Source organism: Callorhinus ursinus, unplaced genomic scaffold, assembly GCF_003265705.2.
Source record: "Callorhinus ursinus isolate GAN/ISIS: 27379988/994484 unplaced genomic scaffold, GSC_fseal_2.0 scaffold31, whole genome shotgun sequence".
NCBI classification, from domain to species: Eukaryota; Metazoa; Chordata; class Mammalia; order Carnivora; family Otariidae; genus Callorhinus; species Callorhinus ursinus.
In genome coordinates, this window is record NW_027397093.1 from 12,155,974 (window position 1) to 12,174,059 (window position 18,086).

General features: G+C 41.0%; 4 protein-coding genes across 16 annotated transcripts in view; 3 read left to right on the top strand and 1 right to left on the bottom strand.

The window, feature by feature from the left end:
* The window catches only part of CFAP70 (cilia and flagella associated protein 70), a 105,485-nt gene extending 101,364 nt beyond the window's left edge, over nt 1–4,121 (top strand). For 4 of the 6 annotated variants that reach the window (XM_073878827.1, XM_073878831.1, XM_073878829.1 and 1 more), the window contains 3 exons: nt 1,211–1,312; nt 1,839–1,886; nt 3,847–4,121. In XM_073878827.1, the coding sequence (XP_073734928.1) occupies nt 1,211–1,312; nt 1,839–1,886; nt 3,847–3,984 (288 nt within the window). In that variant the 3' untranslated portion in view covers nt 3,985–4,121. Of the gene's footprint in view, nt 1–1,210; nt 1,313–1,838; nt 1,887–3,815 lie in introns of all 6 variants that reach the window. The other 2 variants (XM_025850570.2, XM_073878830.1) reach the window with 2 other exon arrangements.
* A 1,078-nt stretch (nt 4,122–5,199) lies between these two features.
* Nucleotides 5,200–8,675, top strand: MRPS16 (mitochondrial ribosomal protein S16). The gene is made up of 3 exons (XM_025850465.2): nt 5,200–5,407; nt 5,849–6,109; nt 6,787–8,675. Exons 1-3 carry the CDS (start codon nt 5,395–5,397, stop codon nt 6,918–6,920), a joined length of 408 nt encoding a protein of 135 aa, XP_025706250.1. The 5' UTR covers nt 5,200–5,394; the 3' UTR covers nt 6,921–8,675.
* Nucleotides 8,676–8,821: 146 nt separating this feature from the next.
* Nucleotides 8,822–18,086, top strand: part of DNAJC9 (DnaJ heat shock protein family (Hsp40) member C9) — an 81,089-nt gene continuing 71,824 nt past the window's right edge. For 4 of the 5 annotated variants that reach the window (XM_073878846.1, XM_073878844.1, XM_073878843.1 and 1 more), the window contains exons 1-4: nt 8,822–9,450; nt 9,599–9,739; nt 10,290–10,544; nt 12,644–12,730. In XM_073878846.1, coding sequence (XP_073734947.1) covers nt 9,271–9,450; nt 9,599–9,739; nt 10,290–10,544; nt 12,644–12,730 — 663 coding nt within the window. In that variant the 5' untranslated portion in view covers nt 8,822–9,270. Of the gene's footprint in view, nt 9,451–9,598; nt 9,740–10,289; nt 10,545–12,643; nt 12,731–13,088; nt 16,000–18,086 lie in introns of those variants that run through there. The other variant, XM_025850463.2, reaches the window with a different exon arrangement.
* The window catches only part of FAM149B1 (family with sequence similarity 149 member B1), a 77,250-nt gene continuing 73,564 nt past the window's right edge, over nt 14,401–18,086 (bottom strand). For 3 of the 4 annotated variants that reach the window (XM_073878836.1, XM_073878834.1, XM_073878835.1), the window contains exon 13: nt 14,401–17,170. In XM_073878836.1, the coding sequence (XP_073734937.1) occupies nt 16,997–17,170 (174 nt within the window). In that variant the 3' untranslated portion in view covers nt 14,401–16,996. The remainder of the gene's footprint in view (nt 17,171–18,086) is intronic. The other variant, XM_025850577.2, reaches the window with a different exon arrangement.

Here is an 18,086-nt window from a genome sequence, read left to right on the forward strand (position 1 = left end):
TATGTGTTTGCGTTTTCTTTTTCTTTATTTTTTTTACATATCTGTCAGTGAACTCTTTGAGAGGTTGTATTTTATCTTTTTATTCACAGTATGGAATAAATTCTTAACAAGTAAAACTGATTGAATAATACTGATTGAATGATATTGGTTGAATAATATTGGTTGAATAATGAATCAATACATTGATTGAATATTGAATCAATATCTTAGAGACATTTAAAACATGGACCAAAGTATAGGCATTGCTGAAAGGCCACTCTTCATATTGTTTCAGGCCTAGAAACCCATAATTTTCTTTTCAAAACAGAAAAAAATGGAGAGCTACTATACTGGTGAGAGGAGTGCCTTATTTCTTCCTTAGGTGATCTTTTGGAAGATTTTACAAAGCAAACTCACTTTTAGGAAGTAGCAATGATATCCATGTGTGCAGAGCTCAGGGAGCATTCTAGAGCCTGAATATTGTATTGATTACTCAAGATTGTGCTATTAATAACTAATATTAGTATGTTGACAGGCTAATAGGACTTTAGCCTTAAGAAAGGGATGCACAGGAGTGCCTGGGTGGCTCAGACGGTTAAGCGTCTGCCTTTGGCTCAGGTCATGATCCCAGGGTCCTGGGTTCGAGACCCACCAGGGAGCCTGCTTCTTCCTCTCCCTCTACTGTTCCCTCTACTGTGTTCTCCTGCTCTCTCTGTCAAATAAATAAATAAATAAATAAAAAGAAAGACAGGGATGCACAAGAAAGGGATGTTATTTGGACATAATGTTTTCAGCTAAACTGACAACAAATATATCTGACATCCTACTGTGTGTGGGGAAATCACTGAACAACGCACGCATGGTAGTGAATACTTCTGGTTTTCCAATCCTGGCACCTGAAGCTCCATGGTTCATGGATGCCCTGATGGAACTGCTGTAGAGGGAAGGAGGAAGAGAGGGGTGTAAGTTGAGAGCCTAGCAGGCGGGACTCCAGATTTCTCTACTTGGCTTTTTAATACGAGCAGTTCTTCTTTTAACATGTTCATATATTGGGCTACCACATAAAATTTTGTTTGAAGAAAAAGTTCTGAGCTAAAATTTTAAAAAGTTGAAAACTGTATAGGTCACATTACCAATGTTATTTGGACATAATGTTTTCAGCTAAACTGACTCCAGCTGGCTTAAGGGAAAACTGCTCTGACTTAACTCACACTTTTCTCTTTCTATCAAGCTGGAGGAGCTCACAGAGGCTGAGGATGCTCTCTCTGAAGCCAATGCGTTGAACAACTACAATGCTGAAGTATGGGCATATCTGGCTCTAGTCAGCCTCAAAGTGAGTGTTTATTAACCTTACACAGTGCCATTTTAGGGCAAAGATGTAAGGAAGTAAGTGAGGCAAGAGATAGGTAGATGGCCATTAATGCGTGATAGTTGAGGTTTAATGAGCTTCAGATTTGGTCATTATACTGATGAGGGAGGAGAGGCCCAGTCTGAGAAGCTGCTACTTGGAATGTGCTCAAAAATCATACATTCACGTGTTTGTCTGGAAAGGAGATTCTAGGGATGCCTGGTTGGCTCAGTTCGTCAAGCATCTGCCTTTGGCTCACGTCATGATCCCAGGGTCCTGGGATCGAGTCCCACATAGGGCTCCTTGCTCAGCGGGGAGCCTGCTTCTCCCTCTGCCTGCCGCTCCCCCTGCTTGTGCTCTCTGTCAAATAAATAAATAAAAATCTTAAAAAAAACTTAAAAAAAAGAAGGTATGGAGTCCTCTCTTTTGGTAGAAATGTTTGTGGCAACATACTTTCCAACTATAATGTTTATAATATGTCATTATCACCAGCTGCTGCTCTTTTTTTCAGGCTGGACGGCAACTGGAAGCGGAGCAGGCCTATAAGTACACAATGAAGGTACGATGCAGAGGCCTCTGCTGTTTGTCTGTACTGTACTGAGGTTGGGAAACTGGGAAGAAGATGCTGGCTGAATTCAGGACTTTACAGCATTCCATCATTTCATGATGTGAATATTTTTCTAAAGGCTTTTCTTAGCGTCTTTGCCATTATCATAAGGCTGCTGGGTTTGGAATAACCCACATATTACTATGGGGGATTTTTTTCTACCTCTTTTTTTTTTAAGATTTTATTTACTTGAGAGAGAGCACAAGCTGGGGGTGGAGGGCAGAGGGAGGTGGAGAAGCAGGCTCCCTGCTGAGCAGGAAGCCCCATGTAGGGCTCAATCCCAGGACCCCGGGATCATGACTGGAGCCAAAGGCAGACACCCAACCAACCGAGCCACCCAGGCGCACCATCCCCCCTTTTTTAAAGATTTTATTTATTTATTTGAGAGAGCAGAGCTAGAGAGAGAACACGAGTGTGTGTGTGTGGGGGGGGGCGGTTTCTCCCTCTTTAGAGAATTTGGTTTAATGGAAAGACAGATGGCCAGGGAGTTAGTAGACCTGAATTATGGTCCTAGTTTTGCCACTAACTCTACTATGTTAACTTCTTTGAGCCTCATTTTCCTCGCTTGTAGACTGAAGGTATAGGTCAACAAACTTTGTGTAAAGGGAAAAATAGTATTTTAGGCTTTGTGGGCCAAACTGTCTCTATTGTGTCTATTACCCTCTGCCCTTGTAGTGCAAAAGGAGCCATAGACAATACATAAACAAATGAGCATGGTTGTGTTTCAAATAAAACTTTACTTAACAAAAACAGCAAGCTAGATTTGGCTCATGAACAGTAATCTGCCAAACCCCAGTCTATTCTACTATGAATTACAGTTCATAATTTGTGGCTTAAGCAAATTAGTTTTATTTTTCTCATCTAATGAAAAGCCCAAGACTGGTACCAGAGCTCCACCATGTCACCAGAGACCCAAACTCTATCTTTCTGTTCCACCAATCATAGCATGCAGTTCCCATCCTTCACAGTTGCAAGACAGGCATTGTAACTCAAACCACCATATACATGTTTCAGGCACAATAAAGAACAAAAGGGAGGAAAGAACAAAGAGGACATGCTAGCTATTTCACCTCCCTTCAAGAAGCAATGACTTTATGGGGGTAAAAGATATAGCATAGGGAATATGGCCAATGGTATTGTAATAGTGTTGTGTGGTGACAGATGGTAGCTATACTTGTGAGCACAGCGTAATGTACAGACTTAAGATCACTATGTTGTACACCTGAAACATGGTGTGTCTACTCATGAAAAATAAAGATGTTTAATTCACATGTACATAGTATTTGATGATAAAGAAAATCATTTCCAGAGGAAGGTTTACAGTTCATTGGCCACAACTGGTCATAAGACTACCCCTAGCTCTAAGGGAAGAAGGAAATGGAACTTTGTAGCTGGCTGCATTCCTGTCCTGAAAAGAAACGAAGATTTTGTTAGAAAGAAAGGAGAGTGGGTATTCAGTAGGCAACTAGCTATCTCTACTACACATCTAGAGGCTAAAAATAAATTCAGATCTATTATCTTTGTTTTGTGTGTCTTTGATTCCTGTGACTTGACAAACTGGAATACTGTAGTCAAGATAGACTGGGTGATAATGTGAATTCTTTTAAAAATACTTTATTAAAGTTATTTAACAAAAAAATACACAAATTGTAAATGTTCATACTACTTGAAGTTTCATAAAGCGGACATGTCCATGTAATCAGCACGTCCTGAGGTCTTTTAACGGAGTTACCATGAAATAGGGAATGATAAGGGAATATAAGAAGAGCCCAATTTCAAGCCAAGGAACTATATTCTCTAACTGTGTCCCAGTAAATGAGGGGTCTCCACATAGGTATATCAGGTATGATATGTATCCTCCCCTTCCTTCTTCTTATGCAGCTGAAACTAAAAGATAAGGCTCTGCTTGCAGAGATCCACATGGTACAGGAGACGGTTGGCTTTGGAAATCCATCTTTCTGACATCCTTCCAGCTGAAGAATATTCTGTGTGGGACTCTGAGCTCCTTTCCTTCCCAGAGAGATCAAGCCCTGGACATTTCACCATATGAGGCCTGTGGATGGAAAATACCGTAAACAGAAACCCATTCATTTCCACTGGCTATTTTACTGGATGGCTGTTACCGGATATTTTACAGGTTGACAGTAAACTGAGTAACAATAAAAAATGAAAAAGATTCAAAATTCATCAGTGTGGTTCTGGAGTTATTAAGATCTACTGAGGTATATGTAAGAATATAATTATTTATTTACATAAAGTAAAGTGGGTTCATTATTAGGGTTTCTGGTAAAAACTTATCAAGTCATTCCTGGAAGTCAACTTCTAAGGTCTCTGGCTAGGTTCACTTCCTGGAACTTGAGAATTAAGGCATCAATTTCTAAGGTGGGCCTAAAGGAAGACTGCTATGCTGGGTCACTGTATTGGGACAAACATATTAGTTGTGGCCAGACCCTTTGGATCCAGTGATGAACAGAGCTCAACAGAGAAGTCTTTGCTGAAGGTGGAGGTACTGACTACCTCTAACCACGGGTATCTTCATGGATCTAAATCACAAGGGCTCCAAGAAGAGTCCATTAACTTATAGATGCAAAACTCCTCTCAACTGAGGCCAGTATTCTAGGGCTAAAGATGACAAAGGAACCATACTTCACTCCTGTCCTCCTGGATCACTGCATAGCAAAACCAGGAATAAAGACCCCTCTTAATTTTTTAAAGAAGGTGCAGAGAATAGGAGGGAAGTGGGAGAACAGGAGGGAATGTGGAGGCATATTAATAAGAAGAATAAAATAAAACCTGCGTTCATTTATAGCCCGTGTATAGTCTTGGTTCTGACGCTACTTCCTTTATGAAGTCTCCCTGAGACACCAAGAAAGTTATCAGGTTCACCTTGTCCTCTGCTCCCCCAGGACTGTGTAGTGACCACCTTTATTGACTCCGGTGTAAACTCAGCGTCTCCCCACTTGACTGAGTTTCCTAGGGGCAGGACAGCGCCCTTTCAGCTAGTTCTCAGCACTGCACCTCGGCTCTAACAAGTGCAGGATGGATTTGTGCAACACTTAAGCACTTCTGGCCGCTCCCTGGGATTCTCCCAATATTCCTCACTTCATCAGGAACCCACAGTCCTGCGCAGGCCGAGAACACCCAGACAGCCCAGCTCGCACTACGACCCCCAGCTACACCGCAAACTGCAGCGCGCCTTTTTTGCGGCAGTTTAAGGCACGTTAGGGTTCACGGCGTTGCATTATGGGAAGTGTAGGTGCGGGAAAGCGGAAGGGCTTGGGCGAGCGGAGTCTTCGCTTCCTGCACCGGGGCGCTAGGGCTTGGGTTGGGGGCTGGTGAGGTCAGGGGTGTCGCAGTGTGGACTTCTCCGCGTTCTTCCACCGCCCTCCCCGCCGAGGCCGTAGAGCCGATCGGTGGCGGGCGGCAGCGCACTTGGAGGCGCGGCAAGTGGCGCTGCACCATGGTCCAGCTCAGTGAGTGCCCTTCCCGGCGGTCGCGGGGGCCGGGGGAGGGGCGTGTGGGACCCGACGAAGCAGCTCTCTTAGTCGAGCTGGAGGCAACCCGAACGTGAAACAACCACACTGCCTTACGTTTGTCTCTCTCCTCAGGTTTTTCTCACTTAATTCTTCCTCAACTTATGAGACAAATGGCATTCGGTTTATAGACTAGGCAGCTGAGGCTCCGTCGTGGTCACAGAGGTATTAAATGGCAGGCTGGTGTTGAGCGGATTGAGGAGGTAGTCGTTTCTGGCTGAAGTGCATGAGAGGAGTTTCACGAAGAATATATTATCTAAACCGGGTTGACAGTAATTGGTTGGATGTAAGGATGTTTCAGTTGAGGAAGGGGCTTGTTTTATCTACCTCGTTTTGCCCATTTTATGTACTCTGTTCTTGTGTTAACTTATTTCTCTACAGCTACTGTCCTGTGCAGAGCCTACCGCGGAGGCCATTTAACCATCCGCCTTGCCCTGAGTGGCTGTACCAACCGGCCCTTCTACCGCATTGTGGCTGCTCACAACAAGTGTCCCAGGGATGGCCGTTTCGTGGAGCAGCTGGGCTCCTATGATCCACTGCCCAACAGTCACGGAGAGAAAATCGTTGCTCTCAACCTAGACCGGATCCGGCATTGGATCGGCTGTGGGGCCCACCTCTCTAAGCCTGTGGAGAAGCTTCTGGGTAACTCACCTCTAGCCTTACTTCATTGAGGGGATTTTAAGGTGAAGTCAGTTTCAGGATGATAAGAGTTAGGAATGATTTTCATTACCTTAGGCTGCTCAGGGCTAGAGTGAAAGCTGAAGTTGTGATCTAAATGTCATTTTGACTGGAGACCCCTTTTGTGGACTCTTATGAGACTTTTTGGGTGAATGGGATTTTGTACTGTAAATAGGAATAGTGTGTCTTGAATGGCTATCTGTCCATTTATCTTTTTTTTTTTAAAGATTTTATTTATTTATTTGACAGAGACACAGCGAGAGAGGGAACACAGCAGGGGGAGTGGGAGAGGGAGAAGCAGGCTTCCTGCTGAGCAGGGAGCCCGATGCGGGGCTCGACCCCAGGACCCGGGGATCATGACCTAAGCCGAAGGCATACTTAACGACTGAGCCACCCAGGCGCCCCTATCTTTTTTTCAAATAAGGACATTAGTTTTAGGAAGTAACATCCATTATCTCCTTGTAGTAAATGAAGGGGAGGGAGTTAGGGGAAGAGATACGACAGTTTGGCGAGAGAGGAGCATGTTTTAAATCCATGCTGTAAGTCAGGTCTCTGTTAGACCTCAGCTCTGTGAGGCTAAGTTCCCAGGGAAACATTGACTTATACCATGTTGTAATGAATGAAAATCCTGTTGCTTTTAGGTCTTTCTGGCTTTTTCCCTCTGCATCCCATGATGATCACAAATGCTGAGAGGCTGCGAAGGAAACGGGCACGCGAAGCCCTCTTAGCATCTCCGAAAACAGATACAGAGGCTACAGAAACAAAAATGAGCTGACTTCAGTGAGCAGAGCATTGGGGAAAAGGTCAACACTTAAAACACTTGTGCAGAGCTCTTAGTTTTATTAGATTTGGAGGTCAATAAATGGAGGTTCTTGAGTCACCCATGCTCTTCTGTCCTGAGCTGGACTCAGGGAGAAATTTGTTCTTTCTGACATAGAGCTGGGTCTAGGTACTGATTAGCTTTTTTAGCCTTCATCTGGAAAAGACAGTAGCTCTGGGGTGTGTTGGATTTTGGGTTGGGCCCTGGATCTCTCAGACAACTTTACAGTCCGCTGCCTTCCAATACTTCCCTGTTTGAAAGCTCCCAGCAAGTCTATCCATGGTCCATCTATGAAGTTCCTTCCTTAATCATCCTACTAGCTCAAGAACAGTTACTTTGTTTTGCTTGCTTGCTTGCTTATGTATGTATGTATGTCATTGTAGAGTTACTTTCTCTTGTTTGACCCATAATCTCAAATTTACAAAGGTAGATTTTTTTTATGAGCTTTTAGGCTATAATAGTATAATTTTTAAGAATGAGAAACTGGAAGAAAGGTAATACCGAAGAGTACGTTCGTACATTCTTGACCCTTTACAAGTAAGGCTATTCATGAGGATTATTAGGTGTCATGAAAGTGGGTAAAACTCCATTTTGTTGATGGGAGGCTGAGGTTCAGATGTGGAAAGTTGCCCAATGCCATCTGTTTTCATTTGGGCAGAGCTAAGATTCAGCCCCAATATGCATTACTGGAGAGCCCTTTCCATTGTCTGCGGCAGGGTGAGTGTGAGATGAGCAAAGATGAGCTTTTCAAAAGTCCACTTGAAAAGCCAGTGATAGAAATGAGGTTTAGGTGTCATGAGTTTGGTAATATAAATGACTGGCTGTGCCCCAAGCCCAAAATGTCATATCTGCCTCACCAGAACTGCAGGACAGTAACAGTCATGATCAGAAGATTTTAGTGCACACTCTGTGTAATACAATTTCAAATTCTGGCATAAGACTAGGATATAGAGTTTATAGAGGAGACACTAAAGCCCTATCAGTGTACCAACTTATTTTGTTTTCTGGGTTTTATATATTGAGGACAACCCTCATTATGGGGTCAAGTCTCTCCCAAGATTGTCACTGGTTAGCCTCCCTTGCTTTGAGGGGACTTTGAAGGCAGGGCAGGCTGAGAAGAACTGACTACCTGGATTAGATTGTGGATCTGATCATGGATCTGGGAAAGAAAGATGCTATGAAAACCATGGGAACTCTGGAGAGTTTAAGGTCTTTGGATAAGCTTTAATTGGTAGAGCAAAGAAGAATGATTATGAAAAGTATTGACCAGTGAAGGGAACTGCTGGGAAATGGGTTAAGGTAAGGTATTATTTTGAGCTATTGAGTTTCTGCCAACTCAAGTATTCACTTTGTTCCCTGGTCTATCCTTACTCTGATCTGTATACACATGCTTCCTGTGTGAGTGCATCCTGTTCCCAATAATCCGGTTTTCTCTAGCTCTAGCCTTGCTCTGGATTTCTCCAGAGCACACAGTTTCTCACCATCTTTTAGTTGATTGCATTAGTTTATGTTGCTATCACCTCAAATCCAACATGCTCAAACCTAGCTCTTCATTAAAAAAAAAAAAAAAAAAAAGCCTTTGTTTCAGCAGCTTTATTTTTACTCAGATGAGGGTTTGGGTCATGTCACCTTAACCAAAGTGGAAGGTGATTAAGAACTGGAAGATGATTGGCAATGATTCTTAATAAATGTTACAGTTTTTAACAAGTATTTTGCGCCTTTGTTTACGCTTTTTTCTTGCAGGAATTAGGAAAGTACTTACCTAGGAGTCCCAACCTGTAGGTTGCAAAATTATCGGATCTTAAGAGTTTTGTGTACTCTTGTCAGGATCATTGAAAAAGAACAAATCTATTTAACGATGTTGAACCGTGTGAAATCGCCAAATGCCGATGTTATGCTGTTTTTTACTTTTAAAAAAAGGCAAACAAAACAGCAATGTATAGCCTCGACGTGATATGGACGTGCCATATACTGAATGAACTCACGTACTGGGAAACTGGTGAGAAGATAAGTGCCAGATTTCTTGAGTAAGGGGAGGAGGGCGTAGAGGCACTGGATCCCCAGCTAACCACACAGAAGGAAGTTCCGGCGGCTGCTCGGGTCTCCGCTGAATCTCTGGCCACGCCCTCGTTTTGCAGCCGCCGTAAAGTGCGACGTCGTGGCCACGCCTATTCGGCGCTTCTTGTGACGCAGTCGCCCGGGGTATTTTTGCGCGGGAAAAGGGGGCAGTCTGGAGCTCTAGCGGGTGTCGCCGGGACGGGCAGTTTCTGCGGAGGTTGCCTCTCGCTCCCTATCCCTGCTGGCTATGGGGTTGCTGGAGCTGTGCGAGGAAGTGTTCGGTACCGCCGACCTTTACCGAGTGTTGGGCGTGCGGCGCCAGGCCTCGGACGACGAGGTCCGACGCGGCTACCACAAGGTGTCTCTGCGGGTTCACCCGGACCGGGTCGGCGACGACGACAAAGAGGACGCCACCCGCCGCTTCCAGGTACGCGAGCCCCAGCTCCACTGGCCGCCTGGCCCCGCCTAGGCGGAGTGCGCCGAACCTGGCCTGGTGTTTATTCTAATCTTTATTTCTCGCAGCGCGGTTTCAGTGAGGGATGCAAAGGTGACTTTTGGATGCTCTTAACCCGCAGATCCTCGGGAAAGTCTATTCTGTTTTGAGCGACAAAGAACAGAGAGCATTGTACGATGAGCAGGGAACAGTGGACGAAGATTCTGATGTGCTCAACCAAGATCGGGACTGGGAGACGTATTGGAGGTTACTTTTTAAAAAGGTAGAGAACTCTAGAAATTTCTTTGTGGTTATTCTCGTCATTCAAGAAACGTTTATTGAATGCCTTCAAGGTATTGCATTTTGTGTTGTGTAGGAATGAGGAATTTGTTTCATCTTAAAATTCACATACGTGGAAGTATTCCTCGGGAGATAACCTGTAGCTAGCTTTGAGGAAGAATAAGTCTGTTTAACCGTTAAACATACACACATACTTTTATTGAAATGGGTCTTTAATTTCCTGTTGATGTAAAGCAGTTGTAGGGGAAAAGGTGGTTTAATATTTTATAAGATAATGCTTCGTTTTACATATCCACGTGTAAGTCTTGAGTTCTTCTGGGAAACTTTAAATTTTCTGGGTCTGTAGTTTAGTAGTTGTGAAGGTTGGGAGAACGCTGGAAAAGCTTTGGCATAGAAAGTGTGGTTCCTTGCAGTAATTTCAACTCAAGCAACTATTGTATTTGAGAAGAAACATTTCAACACCTACATGTATCTTTACTAGTATACTCTTTTATTTAAAATTCTCAGAGTTCTAGCATATGTCTCTTATTCAGATATCTCTAGAAGACATTCAAGCTTTTGAAAAGACATACAAAGGTTCTGAAGAAGAGCTGGCGGATATTAAACAGGCCTATTTGGATTTCAAGGGTGACATGGATCAGATCATGGAATCTGTGCTGTGTGTGCAGTACACAGAAGAACCCAGGATAAGGAACATTATTCAGCAAGCCATTGATGCTGGCGAGATCCCCTCCTATAATGCCTTTGTCAAAGAATCAAAGCAAAAGATGAATGCAAGGAAAAGGAGGGTAAGATTTTGAATGCTTTTTTTATATCTTGCATTTTGAATGCTTTTTTTATATCTTAATTGCTTCCAAAAAGAATGTGAGGGTATTTATAATAATAAAAATGTGATTACCAAGAAGAGAGTAAGGGTTAACTCATTTCTTTTCTAATAAAATGAGCATACCAGCTCATTAGGAGAAACTTTTTTTCCCTAGTATGTTGTGCTCAGGAGGATTTTGCTAGGTGGATTCTTTAATATCATCTTAAAATAACACTGAAATACTCTTTACGTGGGCCAGTTCTTGAGCTTTGTCAAGGCTTTCCTCAAGAAATAAAGTAATGGAGTCCAGATACATAGGGTGGACAGTGGTTCTCACTTGGTTAAGAGATGGGGAGAGGGTGACTAAAACTTTCTTTTTTTGTTTTTTTTTTTTTTTGTTTTTTTTTAAACTTTCTTTTTTTGGACTGTGCCTTGTTAAAACAGATTTTCTTTTGTTCTTGTCCAGATTGATTGTTGAATTGGACCCAGAATATACATTTCTAAACAAATGATTTAGTTTATTTTGGTGAAAGTGTCTTTGCAAACACGTGGAGAGGAACACTTGTGAAGAATCAAGAATTGTGGCTTCTGTATCTTATTAAACTGTGGAGTTGGTGAGGGTAGGGATGATGGCAGGGAAAAAGAGCTTAAGGACAGACAGCTGAAGGTCTGGGAGGGCGTGGATTCACAGCAAGCATCTGTGTCTCTGGTCTTTTGGGGGAAGACCAGACTGGTACTCAAGTAACCATTGTCTCAACCTGGCTTTCCTAGTGGGAGCTCAGTGGAGAGAAGTGTAAGATTTCAGATGTCTGGTGGGTAGGGTGCCTTATTTTCTATGGCTGAATTAGAGGTGGAGGTAGGTCTGCGGTTTTGATACAAGATACAGGGGAAAGGTAGGTGTGTGTGTGTATGTTGAGCAAAGTGGAGTGTGTATCAAGATTATCATTTTGGGGGTGTGCAGGGGAAAGGTGTGTGTGTGTGTGTGTGTGTGGAGCAAAGTGGAGTGTGTATCAAGATTATCATTTTGGGGGTGTGCATGGCCAACTCAGTCAGTAGAGCATGTGACTCTTAATCTCAGGGTTATGAGTTCAAGCCCCACGTTGGGCATGGAGCCTACTTTAAACAAAAAAGTCATTTTGGCTCATAGGGAACATCTGTTTAGGCCCACTCACAGTTTAAATTGGTAATAATTTTCTCCAGTGAAACTGAGCACAGCTGTATCCAATAATAGGATATTATCTTGAGAAACTTTCCTAGAGTTGGGGGCAGGTGGATGGCATAGTTTTTTAGCGACTCCAGCAAACCTGGGGAGTGGATATACAGTATTAAGAGAAATTGAATACAAGGACTGAAAGTAGACAATGGAAACTACTTTTTATTGGAATAACAAAATCCTAATGTATTAGTATTCTTAGCATTAATAGTGTTGATTGCTATTTAGAAAAATTAGTGGGGTTTGGGATCTATTATATAGTGGTGTTGCCGTGAAAGAAAGAACAAACTCATTAACCTTTCCCAAGGTATGCTTGTGGTATTTTGGAATCAGTGCCCTAGGAAAATTTGGCAGAAGAAGGTGGCTTTGAAATTAGGTAAAGAAAGGTTATAACTGAATTTGTTAGTGTTTATTCTGACTACTTGGGAATTTTAAACCAGGGTTACTCTCAAGGCTGCCACCAGTCACATGTAGTTAAAAAGTGGGTTTCCAGAGGAGAGGAATTTGAGATGCCTGTATCCTGGCAACATTTTTGAAGGCATCCTTGGTTAAATGACCTTCCCTCTCCTGGCATTTTGTTTTCATTCTTATCACCATGTGGTTTATGAATTCTAAACTACTTGCTACCCCTAGCTAGTAAAAATGGGGAAAACTCAGAAATGCTCATTGGAATTAGAGGATCTACTGCATGCTCTCAGCAGTGTTGTCTTTTAATGAATGACATATTTATGTAATTGTGTGTGTGTTTTTTTTTAATCAATATAATCCTCAGATTGAAAGGTTGTCACCATAGATTTGCTTTTGGGAAAGGGTATATTTTTAGTATATGCTAGGTTGCCATGGAGTCTTAACACGAGTTTCTGTTTTAGGCTCAGGAAGAGGCTAAAGAAGCAGAAATAAGCAGGAAGGAGTTGGGCCTTGACGAAGGAGTAGATAACTTGAAAGCAGTCATTCAGGTAAGCTTGGCAGGTTGTCTTTGAAGGTCATCACTACTCTTGTGTTCTGATTCCTACTGCTAATACTTTCTTTGTAGTTATAGTGTTGTGGGTATTCTGTTTTCTTTTTTTAAGACATAAGTCATGTACGATGTTTTCATCCTTATTTTAAAGTGCATAATTTAGTGGCTTTTAGCATATTCATGAGGTTGTAGAACAGCACTAATTCCAGAACATTTTTGTCACCTTAAAAAGAAACCCCTTGCTCATTAGCAGTCATTCCCTGTTCTCCCTTCCACCAGCCTCTGGCAACCACTGAGTATTTTTATCTCTGGATAGCCTTGTGTTTTGAAAGCTTGTGTTTTAACTTCTTAAACAGAGCAGACAAAAGGATCGGCAAAAGGAAATGGACAATTTTCTGGCTCAGATGGAAGCAAAGTACTGCAAACCTAAGCGAGGAGGGAAAAAAACGCCTCTCAAGAAAGAAAAGAAATAATGGAATTTTCTCTTCAAAAGCCTTTAGGTGTTAATTGGTGCCATTGTAGGCAAGATACAGTCAAGATTTGAAGACAAAAGTCAACCCTGCCCTTGAAAAAAGTTCTTTCCAGGAGTTATTCAGCTCAACTCTGTAAACCAAGCAGAATCTCTCAACCTGATTTTGGTAGTCCTAGAAATCCCCTGACATTCTTTGAGGTCCTGCATGAAGGAATTTGGTGATTCTTGAGGGAATGGGGGAGAGTGGTATACTTCCTGGCAGCACTTGCGTCTGTGGATCTTCTGTACAAGGATCTCTTGTCTAGAATGTGGGTCTGTCCCATACTGCCTTCAGCAGTTGTCGTTTTGCCACGCAGGAGTCTACACACAGCTATAGAGTATTCAGGGTGTTGTGTTTATTAGAACAGTAACTCTACCTAGCTAGAACGCTTTCAGAACCCTTGCTGGTCATGTGTCTTTAAAATATTTGCCAGTTTGCTTTCATGTTTAATATCCTTGAATAGATCCTCTCTCCTTTTTGTTTTATTCAGCCAGGTTTTGTACTCTTTGCTTGAAATATAGGAGAAACAGATGTTGAGATTACTTCAGACATCTTTGTAAGACTTACACATGATGAAATAAGTTAAAAATGACTGTTAAGTTCTGGGGCCTTTTAAATGATCTCAGTGATCATTTAACTATGGTCTAGAAAAACTATGAATGGTGTTCAGAGAGGAGAGAAAAGTAAACCAAGTCAGCTTTATAGTGGGTAGCCGGATTTAAGTAGCATAAAGAGAAGTTGTCCTATCTGTAATTATTGAAAGTCTGTCCTTAAGCAGGTCGCAGACCTTGTTTGAACTTGTTGCCTCATCTATAAAAGGGTGAGGGAGTTGGGCTAAATGACTGCTTAAGGGCTCCTTCTGATTCTGTTAACTTTTAAAGGCAGGCCATCTTGATCCAGTGGTTTGTTATCATGCACTCATGGTATTGATTTGTGAGAATGGTATAGAGATGTTTACTTACATTTAGTCAAATTGGTTTGTACTTATTGGAATATATGGACATTTTTTGGCAACAGACTTTTATGCATATGGCATTGAATATATAACAACCTTTCTGTTACTGAGTTTTACGTATGATAATTTATCTGAGATAAGCACATGACACATTTTTAGTTTGGTTACAAACATGTTAAAAAATACTCTTTAATTGTATTAAAATATAATTTAATGCAGGTTGTTTGAAGCATCTGTCTTCATATGATAGCATTAGTACACTTAGATAAAATTAAAAAATTACCCCTATTTATGATTATTTGAGTTTATCCACTCTGAAGATTTACAGTAAATTAAAGTTCAATGAAATTTAAATAAAATAAATTGAAGCCATAGTTAAAACCACTGCTGCATTTATGAGTGTCCTCCAAAAAAGGTCCATGGTGAAATCAGAAGAATGCTGAAGTTCTGTTCTTCTGCTATTAGGATATGTTTATACTAAACTAATTACCAGACTTTCTGAAATGTTAAGGTATTGCTGGCTCACTAATAGATTCTATAAATTTTTTAAGTTTACTTAGAGTTTAAGGAGAAAATCTGGTAAGATGAGTTTAATAGTAAAAAATATATATATGACCACTAGGTCCTTTAAGAAGAAAAGAAGCATAATCTGATAGGAAGCAGGCCTTGTGAGGTTGAGCTGTCCTATCTGAAAACGTATATACATTATGACTTATTACATAAATTACTTTATATCAGTGCTCCACATTTATGTCTTTAGTTACTTAGCCCTTCCATTATCTCTTTACCTATAAGATTGGACATCTAAAAGAGAAAGTTAGGAATGACATCTGTTTGATGAGTAACTCCGATTTTTGACAGCTCTATCTGCTAAACATGCCTTAAAAATGAGTACAACTCTCCAGAAATTCATACAAGCAGAAGTATTCTAAAGCCGGTGATAATGTTATCAAACAATTATTTGCTGCTTTTTGAGTATGTATAGTCTCATAGAATCCTATAATCATTGAGCTGATCATAGTTAACAGACAACATGAGTTTTGGCGATAATTATTTGTTACATCTTTGGGTACAAATTTTAAGTCCAATGGAATAAATTAACATGCTGAAAGAAGACAGGAACTGGAGAGGGAAACAGTATCCATGTAATCTTTGGCGGATCCTCTTTTTTTTTCTGTCAGTTATATCAGATTAACACTTCATGAAGATGGTTTTAAGTTGTCTCTTGTATACAAGCTTTGCGTCACAAGATGACTGAACACTGACCATGAATTTTTCTCACATGTTCCCTGCAGCCTGGAGCAGGTTCTTCTCATTTGCCCTACGGTGCCTGCCTGGTTCTAGAGACTGGTCCACCTCTGTTTTGAGATTTTGTAGACCCATGTAAGTGAGGACCTGTCAGACAAAGATGACATCATAGAGTAACATTAGTAGACATTCTAGATTTGGTAATCTCAAGTTCATATCTAAGGGCTTTTTTGCTCCAATTATCAGTCGGACTTAAAAATTTGGAGAGTGGGACTAAGTAGTAAAGTATATATTCATCAAGGCAATAAAAACCACATTTGCATTATTTTATCACTTAAAACCAGAAAAACTGTATTAAGATATGAAATCTAGTTTTAGAGAAGAGGACACTGGGTGTCTGGGTGGCTCAGTCGGTTAAGCATCTGCCTTCGGCCCAAGTAATGATCCCAGGGTTGTGGGATTGAGCCCTGAATTGGGCTCTCTGCTCAGTGGGGAGTCTACTTCTCCCTCTGCCCCTCCCCCCAGCTTGCGTTCTCTCTCTCTCTCTCTCTCTCAAATAAAATCTTAAAAAAAATGAACTATTAGAGAAGAGGCTACTGATTAAAAAGGACTAATATGTCTGTTTGACTTATCTAAATGTTAATGACTGTCAACAAGGCTGTATGTAGTTAACTCTAGCTCAGCATTGCTTCTCTATGAGGACTAATCCAAGAAAGAATCCATGGAAAGCATTCATAGACTACCAAACAATGCTAACAGGAAATGAACAAGAGAATTCACTTGGATGACAGAGATGGTTTGAGGCAGATAACTTTTTTTAAAGATTTTATTTATTTATTTGAGAGAAAGAGAATGAGAGACAGCACGAGAGGGAAGAGGGTCAGAGGGAGAAGCAGACTCCCTGCTGAGCAGGGAGCCCGATGCGGGACTCGATCCCGGGACTCTAGGTTCATGACCTGAGCCAAAGGCAGTCGCTTAACCAACTGAGCCACCCAGGCGCCCAAGGCAGATAACTTTTTAATGTAACTTGTGGATTAATCTTATTAACAGGAAACATTTCAACTGCCTAATACTTCTGATTTCACCTACAACATGAGAATGATCCTGATGGTCGTGAATATATCATTATAGGAAGAATTAAGATAATCCTTAAATTTTCTCCCCTCCCGTGAAAATACAATCTATAGAATATAACTTAGAAATAAATTAATGGGATGGACTCAGACTCAGCATGTCTTGACATTTTTGAATTTTTTTTTACCTTGGCCTGGCAGGTCAACTGACCACAGCAGTTTATTCTATAGCAATATGGATTTTGCCAACATAATAAAATTCATGCAGTGTTTGAATGTTATAAACATGACTTATTTAGCTCTTTTTAGATTAAAAAAAAAAAGGGAGCTTACTTTGCCAGAGTGGTGAGAAGTTAATTTACATATGGGAAAACAAATCTGGAATTTGGCTCTGACCAATAGAGGTCTTCTCTATATTATTATCCCATTTCCAAAAGGAATTTGAGGTGATTTACAAAGATGTAGGGAAACAAAATCTAATAAAATCTGGAGGAAGGGAAAATAAACATTGAAAACAAAGGCAGGGTCTTAACATATCCACATCGTAGTAAAATAAAAGCCATGGTCCCACCTGTCACTGCAGATCCCCTACCAGGTCGGGCCTGATGAGGATACTCAACAGCACACAAATGATGATACTGTGTATCTGGCTGCAAAAGAAAGAAAAGATGACACACTTCTTATGATGTGACTTCTCCCAAAGGATAATATATTAGTAGGTTTACAAGGAAAAACCTTGAAATCAGACAACCATGTAAATGGCATTGACAGTCTGAGGGACAAGGTGGCTGAGTACACTCTTGTATTAACAGTAAAAAATTCCAAGCCGGAGGCCCACAAAACCATTTGTTAACTTGTAAAAAATTTTTAAGTTGCTTTTCTAACTTTTAAGTTCTAAAACTATTAATATGTCTTTAAGAAAATCTTAGCACTTATAATAATGCATATGGTTTAATACTTAAATATTATATTTAGAATATTTAAATATTAGCATTTTTAATTGGCTGCCAAGGGAATTTAATTTGGACTGTCTGCTGTTTAAAACAACAGAATGGAGCCTTTTCAGCAACATTGAAATGCACATGACTTTACCTCCATACTTGAGATGTGACTCTCAATATGAAACATTTCAAAATTACATCAAGGAATTTAAAGATTTTAAGACGTGGCTAAAATATTGAAATGCAAATATCAAAAAAAGCTGTCAGTGCTATCCTGCTGGTGCTTCTGGAATAAAAAACATTCCTCTCCATTCCCTGTCAGAGAACTGCAATCAAGAGATTTCAGGAATTTTTTTCTGGTGAAGCCCCATCTTTTTTTATTGGGGTCACCAAACTTCTTTTCTTTAGAGGGCCAGACAGTAAATATTTTAGGCTTTGTGGTACATACTGTTGCAACTACTCAACTCTGCTGTTGAGGTGGGAAAGTGGTCCATGGACAGTACATACCTGAATGAGTATGGCAGCTCTTCTCTAATAAAACTTTATGTACAGAAACAGGCAATTTTTGTGGTAAGCCAAGTGGCCCATAACAGTAGTTTGCTGATCCCTTTTCTAGGTGAGAACA